Here is a 12104-nt window from a genome sequence, read left to right as displayed (position 1 = left end):
GCTGAAAGTAAGACTATGAAGATAAACTGACCCTTTGAATGCCAGGCTGAGAAATGTATAACTACTTCAGGAAGAGATCCAAAGTGTTTGCAATTAAAAAATACCCAAATTAACATTAGGAATTTGGCAGATTAATTTGATAACTCAATCGGAGAAGAGGCTGAAGTCAGAGAATCTACCTTTCTCTACTAACTGTTATGAAGCCCACAGATATCCAATTTACTGGCAACTCAATCTGCCTACTTATTTTAGCATAAACTTTAAATTTTATATGTTATTCTCTCGTGTGTGTTAATACATTAAAATAAAACCCCTTTTCATTTTTTATTCTATTCTCTTTATTTTTCACTCACATTCTAAGTTTTCCATAGTCAAAAGTTAAAAATAAAAATTTATATTTGTTTAAAGTTATCTAGAATTTGGCAACGACATCATCAAGTTTTTAAACTGGAGTAGGTTTCACTAATTTTTATGACAAATATTATTATATCTAAGGATCTCTTCTAGGGATAGAGAAAGAAACCAACACTTATGTGTTATTTTCTTATAACAAGTTACATGCTTTTATAAAAAGTATTTTAAAACATAAGAGGAAAAACCATTATAACTTTTTATTTTGGTATATCCAGTTCTAGTCGTGTGTGTGTGTGTGTGTGTGTGTTGCACATACTATAAATTCTTTAAACAAGCATTTGTTATTTTACAATTGGAAAAATGTAATCCTTTCCCCTTAAAAAAGGCTATAAAGTATAAGCTAAATTAGAAAATGTCATTGTCCAAAAGAGTGCTTTTTGATTTCAAAATGATAGAGAGATAAAAAGACAACACCTGAGAGTATGGGAAACATTTCTAAAGGTATTTATCACAAGTTTTCCTGTTTCAAACTAAACTGAAGTAAAAACAATATATACTTTTGAAACCTTAGTTTATACTTTCCAAAACTTATTTCTGGGTGAACACGAATGATCTTCACTGGGTATGTTTTCTGTTATCCAAAGGGAGCGTTTCTGCAAAACAATTTCCATTCCATTTTCTCTAAAAAGGCAATACTGGTTTCCTCTCTATGTTGCTGAGTCATTTCACTTAACGTTATCTTTCTGCCTGCTCTTTCAGGAAAAGTCCCTTCACGGGTAGGGCGAGTGTTAATCATAATGTGGTGTTTTTCTGCATTTCCCACTGCAACAATTCTCTTCACTACATTTGAATGTTGAGGACCCCACTAAAAATCATCTTTAAATAGAAAATAAAGAACTACATTGAAGCTTGATTGGTGTGGAGCAACATATGTTTTCTTGTATATTTAATATTCAATTCTAGAACAGTCAGTCTCAACTCAGCAAATGGAGCACCACCCTTTGCTATTAGACCTAAATTATTAATAGATAAGGTTGGAAATCCACTAAAACAGTCTTATTTAATCTTGAAGGCAAGATGATTGTTCCTACATATTTTTTTCTAAACAAGTTTTGTATATTCTAGCTCTACAGTTTCTCCCAAAGTCTATAATAATAATATATAATGCCTCCTATGTTGTTATTTAATAATTATAATAATTTATATATTTTTTGGACATTTTCACTTTCTAAGTTTGATTTCCTTCTCATCTATTTCCAGGACTATACTTATTTTTCTCAAAAGTACTTTCATAAGCTTCATCTCCACCTCTCAACTACTCAATGAACTGATTACATTTTTGTACTGCATTATATTCTTTATTAAAGGGCCATTATTAGACTTAGTTACGGTTTCTGAGCTCTGCCTTGTTCTATACTTTTAAATTAAAGTTTGATTTACAGTTTATCCATTAGATTTCAATTTTATTTGATATTCTGTGATTTTGTTTTTTATTTATTCAACTTCATTTCAACTTATGAGAAGCTATACTGTAAATGTCCATTTTGGTAGATGATTCTCTTCTGCCTCTTCTGCCTTTTATATTTCTAAACAGAGAAGCTGCCTTTGGAGGGCTGTCTAACTTTTGTATTAGAAAAGAAAAATCATCATAATCCTCATTGAGAAATCAAAAGTCACTTAAAATGAATATACTTGCATTTGATATGAGTTTATTTATAACATTACTTTGTCTTTTACATTTTCATTTATTTCATAAAATATAAGAAAGTGAACAAACAAATATTTTTCTATACTAGATGACAGATTTCAACATGTTTTCCACTGACGTTTGTGATGGTTAGTTTTAGATGTTAAGTTGGCTAGTTTCTAGTATCTTCTTATTTAATTAAACTCTAATCTAGGTGTTGCTGTGAAGGTATTTTGTAGATGTAGTTAACATCTACAATCAGTTGCTTTAGGTAAAGCATGTTATTCTCCATAATGTGAGTGGACCTCATCCAAACAGTTGTAAGTCTTAAGAACAAAAACTGAGCTTTCCTAAAAAAAAAAAAAATGCTGGCTCAAGACAGCAGCATTAACTTATGCCTGAGTTGCCAGCCTGCCAGACTGTCTTACAGATTTAAAATTTATCAACCCCCATACTTGCATGAGCCAATCCCTTAAAATAAACAATAAATAATATTATACATAGTAATATAGCAATTAGGTATATTTAATGTAATATATATTGTATATAATATACATATTCTGTTTCTCTGAAGAATACTGAACTGACAAAATATTAATAATTGGTAATGTAAAAATATATACATAATGAAAATATGTACCTTCCTCTGCTTGTTGTTTGATATTTCTATTAACAATACCATAGCAGCCTAAAGGAATGAGATGGAAGCTGACTACAGTATCCACTGATTCTAAATAGCATGTTGTCACAGTATTTTCATGGACGCATTAGGAAAAGTATCATTAATAAAAATCAAACCTGTTTTTTGAATATAAGTGATGTCAACATTGGTGTCATGAAGTTAGTATTCTCCTTAGCTATCGAACCCATAAATATGTCATCATAATAAAACAAATCTGGGCCGGGCGCTGTGGCTCACGCCTGTAATCCTAGCTCTTGGGAGGCCGAGGCGGGCGGATTGCTCAAGGTCAGGAGTTCAAAACCAGCCTGAGCAAGAGCGAGACCCCGTCTCTACTATAAATAGAAAGAAGTTAATTGGCCAACTGATATATATATAAAAAAAAAAAAAATTAGCCGGGCATGGTGGCACATGCCTGTATTCCCAGCTACCTGGGAGGCTGAGGCAGAAGGATCACTCGAGCCCGGGAGTTTGAGGTTGCTGTGAGCTAGGCTGACGCCACGGCACTCACTCTAGCCTGGGCAACAAAGTGAGACTCTGTCTCAAAAAAAAAAAAAAAAAAAACAAATCTGGATATAGCGAGTGAAATGAATCCTCTTGTTAGCTAAATAGGAGCTTTGTACTGTGCAACACAAATATATATGCATAAAGAATACTTTAGTTGCTTCATTCATTCATTTACTTGATTTACTGAATATTTATTGAACATGTATTCTGTCTCAAGCACTGAGAAGATAAAAATGAGTACATAAAAATTAACTCTGATATTTTTATAAATTACTGAAAATTATGTTTTGCTAAAAATATTAAGTTTATAAATTATACTTGTTGTCATGTAGCAGTATTAGCAACCAGTCATTTGAGAGATTATAGTAGGTCCAGTAAAAACTCTGGGTAGGATTTATTTAAGTAAGTAGTGAGGTTTATGGGTGAAATATATACCTTTCCAAAGCTATTGTCCCTCAAATCTGCCATAAGGGTAAAAAGACAAAAAAGAAAGGGAAAAAAAGCTTCAATGAATGTAAAAGACATCTGTAATCCTTAATCTAATCAAAGACAGAAATTAGATGGAAGAATGGTAAATGACTTCACAGAGTAGAAAAAGGAATGCTTATTTGCCTAAAGAGGCAGAATCCAATGAAAATGAGACTTTCTTGCCCCCATTGGACAAGAAGGCGTAGGAATTGGAGACATGAGTCCCCTCTGAAAATTTAAGTGAAGGTAGGGGGTAAAAAACGCAGGGATGATTTGAATGTCTGAAGCATGGTTAAACCCAGGTCTCCATTCTAATCTATGGAGGAAGGGTGACCACCCCTTCCACCTCTCTCTGCAGCAGTGTATACAGGACCTCAGAATCGGGGAACATGGGCACAGGTGAGCAAGAGAAGGATGAGACTAAAAGCAAAGGAGTTAACTGTAAATCTGTAGGGGGAATGGTGAGAGCCTCAGCTCCTTCCACACACAGCTCCAATAGCTTCCTAATCTCCAGAAAATATCAAGAAGAATCTTCTTGTGTGAAACTGAACAAGTCCCAGCAGGAAAACTCAAAGAACCCGAATTTAGAGAATGCCCCAGTAAAGGAGCTGGCATGATGAAACCTAAAATTCACAAATACAAAACTTGTATATAAATAGTACTTCACTTGTAAGTTAAAAAGAAAGAGTGCCTCTCATGTAAATGTGAACAAATGGCAAATAGTCTCCAGGCGTTTGATAAAAACATTGAAAAAAAATGGCAGACCAAAACTTAAATAAAAAAAAGAATTCCAAAGGAGGGAGACAAATGCTGGGAACAATAGAAAACTTTTAAAAAAATTCAAAGATATTCTCAGAGAGATGAGATATTACATTTTAAAAACAAGAACAGAGTGAACTATTTAAAATGATATAAGAAATAACTCTTGGAAATTAAAAATATCATAGCTGAAATTAAAAATTCATTAAAACAGTTGGAGATATGGTTAAGAAATTTTCCCTGAAGGTAAACCAAACACAAGGAGACATAAAATAGAAAAGAAAAAAGTCATAGAAGATCAGTATGAGAGCTTCAATATGAGATTAGGTGTTAAAGAGAGAAGAGAAAATATAATTGAGAGGACATAATCAAAGCAATTATTCAAGAAATGAAGAACTAAATTTCCAGATTGAAAACTGCCATAGTAATGAAAGGACAGACCCACCACAGAACACATTCCTGTGAAACTTCACAATACCATGTATAATGCTGCAAAGACAATGCTGGAAGATAGAAGATAAAGAAGCAAAGCTTTCAAAATTCTGGGGGAAATTATCTTCAACCTGGAATTCTACAAGTAGCCAAACTATCAATCTTATGAGCACGTAGAATATTTTTCAAATGTGTAACTTCTCTAGTTAATTAATTTAATATCCTATGCATCTTTCTTGGGAAACAAGCAGGGAATAGAACCATCAAAATTAGAAGAAAATCAAGAAAGAGGGAGTTAGTTATTAGATTCTGGAAATAGCTAAATATTCGATTCCAGAAACGGCTAGGCAGCACAGAAGCAAGTCAGAAGGGAACCACCAGGATGATTTTAGAAGGAAGCCCCAGGACAGTACCTATGTGGTCGGTCCAGACAACAATAAATTCAGACTGTATGTAACATGAAAATGGAGAATTCTAGGAGGAATACCTTTAGGAAAAAAAAAAATAACAGAAAAGGCAGATTCTCGAAAGTTTGGGCTCTGTGGAAAATTGTATTGAGTAGCTTTTTATTACAGAGATGTTGGAAAATATTCTAAGACTTAGGGAGAACTGAAGAAAACCAAGCAAAGAAAACAATAGAGTCATCATAACAGAGAAACAGTTAGGCAGAAATGGAATTATACACCACTTACTTGAGCAGCAAATTGTTACAATGATGAAAATAGCAATGCTTAACCATGACTTACCATATACTGAGGGAATGGGGAAGGGGAAGCAAGAATATAAAAGTATTAAGTCTTCATTGCCGTATGTAGAAGTCAGAAGTTATTATCTAAAGTCAATGACTTGAAAAATAGCAATATTTCTTTATTATTTGGAAATGTGCCAAAAAGCAGGGGGAAGCTATTTAAAGGCATTGCCTTAGAATAACAAACTATGAAGAAAATTTGGTCCTTGTGTCAAGGGGACAAGGTTTACTGATTACTTCGTTATAGTTTTTTACTACTATTTGACTTTTTTGACTTTGATAAATATTGAAACTATTTTTTAAAATTAAATGAGAAAAAGAAGTCTCAGAATATTAAATATTAAAGACAAAAGTGTTTTTTCCACTATCCTTTTATCTCTATTATAGAATATTCAGATACTACATTTTTGATACTATTTTTCACTTGTGTGATGTCTTCTGCTTATAAAATGAAATGATGTTTTATATATCTGATCAAAAAAAACATATCCCCAAATTTTGTAAGGCATTGAGGTTTTCTTCTAAGAGGAAAGGGAACTGTACAACTCTGAAATTTTCAGTTACTGAAAAAATTATTGTCAACCTATAAGTCAAAACATAACACTATTTAACAAGTTTTAATGGTCAAGACCTCTAGCTTGTTGAAGCAAATTTAAATAACTGACTCAATTTTCCACGTGCAAATATTATGCATTCCATTTACTATGGTAATATGAATTTTAGCTTCCTGTGAAAAGCTGAAATACATCATGAAATGACTTACATAACACTAGCAGTTAGAGGTTTATACTGTTATTTATATCTATTTTCCAGAGAGGGATAATTTTTGAAAAATTATTAAATGTGTGATGCAGGTTCGTGGGGTTTTAGGCCTATTACAGAGACTTTGGCCAAAAGTTTCCAGTAGCAAGTATTTCATTTCAATACTTAATGATACTTTTCATTTTTATAGAGACTAAATTTTCCTATAATAACATATTCAACAATAGTAATAGGAGGAGATTATCTTATATTCTCTGTTGTCTCTACTTATTTACTATGTTCTCTTTATAGCAAATCAATATTTCATAGTTTCTTGTAGTTCTTGATCTTTTTTCATCTTGCTCTTTCCCCTAAGATTTCTATAAAACTTCCTACCCCCTGCTCAGACCTACTCTTTTTCTTATCACTTTAGAAAGGGAGGATTGAGCCAAGAAGGATTTGCACTGCGCCTGACACTCGAGGCCTGTGGAAAGCAATTTAGCAACATCTCTTGAGTTCAGGCAAGTTTGAATCTTCAGTTTAAGAAAGAATAATAAAAAACAAGTCCAGAGTGGATTCAAAACAGGGTATACATTTTATATTTAGGAAAAAAAAATACCTACAACAAGAATTTTTTAAGTTAGGTATCTGTGGTGGATATCCATCCTATATTTTCAGGGACTATTCTGCTGTGAGTATGTACGAAAGCCAGTCCCATACAGCATCTTTCCTGAAATTGTTATGTAATAAGAACCAATGTTCAAAATAATCCCTAGGAAATTAAAGATTCCGAATAAATTAAACACAGACTTTTTTCAGGGTCTTGGTTAGCAGAAAACAAATCTACCGAAACAGTATCTGTTAATATCCTTTGCTCTTCTGATGTTTATATTTAATAAACTATACCTCTATCCAACTGGTAGATCAAACCAGAAATCAGGTTGACTTTTTTCTCCTTCCAGTAGACCTCCAAATTCTGCTGATTGTACTTCTTAAATACCCATTAAGCCCAATTACAATTCAGTGTCTTTCCCACTGGTATCTCTACTGTACTAACCTCCAGTACCCTGCCACAGAGACCCAACTGGCCTCACTACACTCCTCTGTCCTTGTTCCTCTCAGGTTAAAGCCCTTTATTGATTTGCCCTTAGGACAAATTTCAAACTCTTAGTATATATTTCAAGCCAGAATCTTGAAAATTCAAAGTATTAGTACCTTTTGGGGCAATGAACCTCTCTCTAAATATTTCTATTTCAAACTGCAAATAATGCTATGAAAATAGCACATTAAAGCACACCTATGTATAAACTAATTTATGATATCATTTTCCCTTAAGGCAGAGGGACTCTGAACTAATAGAGATTTATAACCAGTGATGGGTGGTTGAGAAAAAAAAAAAGGTTGTCATAAAAATAGGAGTAAAGGAAAAAATCAAGGAAACTTTGCATTCTTACCTCTTTTTTGACCAACTCCATACAAGACAGACTCATTCTAACCAAATATGCTCTATTCTAAAAAGGAGCTCTTTTAAAATCATGTTTTAACAGGCAGTCATAAAAATGAATTAGTATTTTAATCTGTCTGTACCTAATAGTTATAGCATCTTACATTTGGATAGCACCAGTTTACAATATACCTGGATATACATTATTCAATTTGATTCTTGCAATAGACATGTGGTTTGCTAATTGATAGATAAGGACTCTAACTCTCAGAGGCTTAGATAAAATAGGGACAGAGACCCATTTTTCAGGTCCTAAAAACTTTTCTCTATTCCAAACCCCACAAAGCTTGTGATCATAGACCATCATTCTCAGTGGATACTCACATTTCATCACACCTTGAATTTCATAAACAGGCTTGAGAATCAGAGTACCACAAAAGTCTTTAGGGAATGGATTTGTTGAGTCCCATTTATTTGAAAAATCTGTAAGTTTCACAGTTCGTGTTCTGTTCTTGGGAATCTTCCATTCGACAATCTCCTTCAGCGTGTAAATATGTTCATCTTCACACTCATAGAATTCTCCTTCTTGTGACAAAGGCAGAGTAAATGAGTGATTTTGATGATTCCTTACTACTCCACAGTTCACCCTTATTTCTCCATCGATCTCTTCAACTGAGTTGAGCATGATTTGCTCCCCCTGCTTTATGATGAGATTCTGTAGTTTTATATCCTTCTGATGATAGAAGCAAGGATGCCCTAGTCTACTTGTTCCAATATGAATGGTCCTTGTAATTTCTTCCATAGTAAGGTATGGAGTTTTATCAGCCACAATCTTAAAAAGACCTAAGAACAGAATTGTGCGAATTAGAGTTCTTACAATAACAGTTCTCATAATAAAATCACAATGATACTGTAATAAAACAAGTATTGTGTAGCTTTTTTTTTCCTTTTATTTTTATTATTTTTTTTTCTTTTACCACCCAGAAGTACCCTATCAACCAATTGTGTAGCTTTTAAAAGCACTGTTCTCCCCTATTCAATAAATGGTGCTGGGAAAATTGGATTAACGACATGCAGAAAAATGAAACAGGACCCCTATTTCTCACCACTCACAAAACTTAATTCAAGATGGACAAAAGACTGAAAAATAAAGCATGAAACCATAAGAATTCTAAAAGAAAATGTGGGGAAAACTCTTCTAGATATTGGCCTAGGCAAAAAATTTATGAAATAGACCCCAATGGCAATCACAGCAACAACAAAAATAAATAAATGGAGCTTGATTAAATTAAAAAGCTTCTGCCCAGCAAAAGAAAAAATCAACAGAGCAAACAGACAACCTACAGAATGGGAGAAAATATGCACCAACTATACATCCAATAAAGGGCTAATATCAAGAATCTACAAATAACTCAAACAAATCAGCAAAAAAAAAAAAAAAACAAAAACAAAAACATTAAAAAGTGGCCAAAAGACATGAACAGAACTTTTTCAAAAGAAGATAGACAAATGGCCAACAAACACATGACAAAATGTTCTACATCAGTAATCATCAGGGAAATGCAAATTAAAAATACTATGAGATATTACCTTATCCCTGTTAGAATTGCTTTTATTAAAAAGTCCAATAAAGAAAATGTTGGCATGAATGCAGAGAGAAAGGAATGTTTATACACTGTTGGTGGGACTGCAAATTAGTACAACCTTTATAGAAGACAATATGGAGATTTCTCAAAAAACTAACAGTAGACCTACCATTCGATCCAGCAATCCCATTACTGGGTATCTACCCAAAGGAAAAGAAGTCATTTTGTCAAAAAGACGCCTGCACTAGAATGCTTATTGCAGCACAATTCACAATCTCAAAGATGTGGAATCTACCCAAGTGCCCATCAATTCATGAATAGAGTAACAAAATGTGGTATATATATATATTGGCCAGGTGCAGTGGTTCATGCCTATAATCCTAGTATTGTCGGAGGTTGAGGTAGGAGGATCACTTGAGGTCAGGAGTTTGAGGTGGCTGACCTCAAACCTTGAGGTGGCTAGGCTGACAGCACAGCACTGACTCTACCCTGGGCAACAATACGAGAGTCTGTCTCAAAAAAAAAAAAAAAAGTGTAGTCTATATACCATGGAGTACTACTTAGCCATAAAAAAGAATTAGCTAATGCCTTTGCAGCGATTTGGATGAAACTGGAGATCATTATCCTAGGTGAAGCATCTCAAGAATGAAAAAGCAAATACCATGTGTACTCTAATAAATTAGACCTAACAGATAGGCACACATGTGTGCAGTGGAAAGTAAAAGTCCTTGAAAATCAAGCAGAGGGGTGGGGAGAAGGAGAGAGGCATAAATCTACCTAATGGTTACAGGGAACACTATTCAGGAGATAGGCACACTTACAGCCCTCACTCAAGCATTACAAAAGCTATCCATATAACAACAACATTTGTACCCCCTTAATATTTTGAAATTTTTTAAAAAGTAAAAAATGAGCAAAGAATAAGAGGAGATAACTCAGAAAAAATTCCAATTGCCATGTAAGCATATAGCAAGATACCTACCAACTCAACCTTACTAATGATTAAGAAATGAAATAAACAAGTGCTACAAAAAGTTTAAATCTTAAAAAGTACTATTTCTTTGTAAAGATTAGAGATACTTGTTTTAATCCTGAGTTCTTCTAGGTAAAATTTTAACACATTGAAAAATAGCTTACTGTATCATCAGACCAGGCAACACAAAGGAAACAAGGGAAAAGTACCTTGAAATAGGAAAAGCTGCATTCTTGGAAATGGGAAATCTGAATGAGATACTGGCTCTGTCCCAACTACCTGTGTGATCCCAAGCAAGGCATTTAATCTCTCAAAATCACATTTTTAATTTTTTTAGTTTTAAAATAGATGATTGGATTTGATGAGTTTTTCTATGAATATATTCTGTAGATAAACCAAAATTAAAAGATAGTCCAGAAGGAAACAGATTCATGGTCAAAAATTCACCTACGGTAATAACAGACCTAACATATTATGAAGTAGGGAAAGCCTAAAACCCTAAGGGCCACCATTATTTCATTAATGATTAAAAAGCTGCACGGTTGGAATTAGATAGTGGTGATGGTTGTGCAATGTCACAAATGTACTGAATGCCACCGAATTGTACATTTAAAATGTTAAATTTTATGTTATGTATATTTTACCACAAGGAAAAAATATCTGCAAAGTCCCAGTTAATATAAGATATCTCAGAAACTTTAGATGCATTGAAACTCTTCAGAGGGAAAATATGACATGCAGAATTTCCCAAATTTCTTTGATTTTAAAACTCTTGAAGAAAACACATATTAATAAGTCACAATATAATATATCATAGTATATTAGTGTTCCTCATAATCCTCCTTGAAAATGCCATGTTATATAGCTGTTCTGAATTGACTATGCTTGATAATATATTGATCTTTCTTCTCTTATCTTCTCAATATATCTCTAATTTTTCCATCAGAAAAGCTCATTATTTTCATTATTTCACTAATTTCACTATTTGAATGTTATCTCTAATTCTATCAGGATAATCACTATTACAATGAATTTTTTACTGTTTAAGTATAGCTTTTTATAATTGCATACTTAAGTGGTTGTCCTGTTTGAATTATTTTATTTATATTTTATGGGCACATCTGCCTTATATCACTTTCAGGATTTAGTTATTAAATAGATTTTAATAAATTCCAGAGAAAATAAGAACAAAGAAAAATTAGTTAATTGCCTTCTTAACTCAAAGCAAATTAATAGGAAATATTATACATTAGCATGCTCTAAGGAAACAGTATATTTTAAAAACTTACTAAAATGATATAACTTAGAAAATCATTAGTTTACTTAACAAATGTATTCCAATTAAATTCATCCATACATCAAATCATTATTAATCAGATTGTATTGTCTTATTTATATATTTTTGGGTTATTGTACAAAGACTTCTTCTGATCAGTTGTTTTTAAATTTTTTTTTGGTCACACACACAAGAAAAGGAATCTAGGTGATTTTTAGACATAAACTTCCTGAAAAAGTGTGAGTCCTGATAAGGAATGAGTAAAATAGCATGTGCAATCTGTCCTGGAAACTTTAAGAAATTGAAGTGCTCATCCACTGTATGGTGTGCTTGAAGACAGTAAGGAAAAGAAACATTTACTTTCGAGGAATTTCTTATTTTATTATGTCTTGTATGAGGGAAAATCCAATAAAATACTGTTCTTGAATTTGCCAATAGTAAATGAATTTG

General features: G+C 32.9%; 1 protein-coding gene across 3 annotated transcripts in view; it reads right to left on the bottom strand.

Annotated features, from left to right (window-relative positions):
• Positions 1-12104, bottom strand: part of THEMIS (thymocyte selection associated) — a 168415-nt gene that overhangs the window by 96461 nt on the left and 59850 nt on the right. For all 3 annotated transcript variants that reach the window (XM_012736554.2, XM_076002978.1, XM_076002979.1), the window contains exon 3: positions 8204-8662. In XM_012736554.2, coding sequence (XP_012592008.1) covers positions 8204-8662 — 459 coding nt within the window. The remainder of the gene's footprint in view (positions 1-8203; positions 8663-12104) is intronic.

This window comes from Microcebus murinus, chromosome 5 (genome assembly GCF_040939455.1).
Source record: "Microcebus murinus isolate Inina chromosome 5, M.murinus_Inina_mat1.0, whole genome shotgun sequence".
Lineage (NCBI taxonomy): Eukaryota > Metazoa > Chordata > Mammalia > Primates > Cheirogaleidae > Microcebus > Microcebus murinus.
The sequence above is the reverse complement of the archived record's forward strand: the minus strand, read 5'-3'. Positions and strand labels throughout refer to the sequence as shown.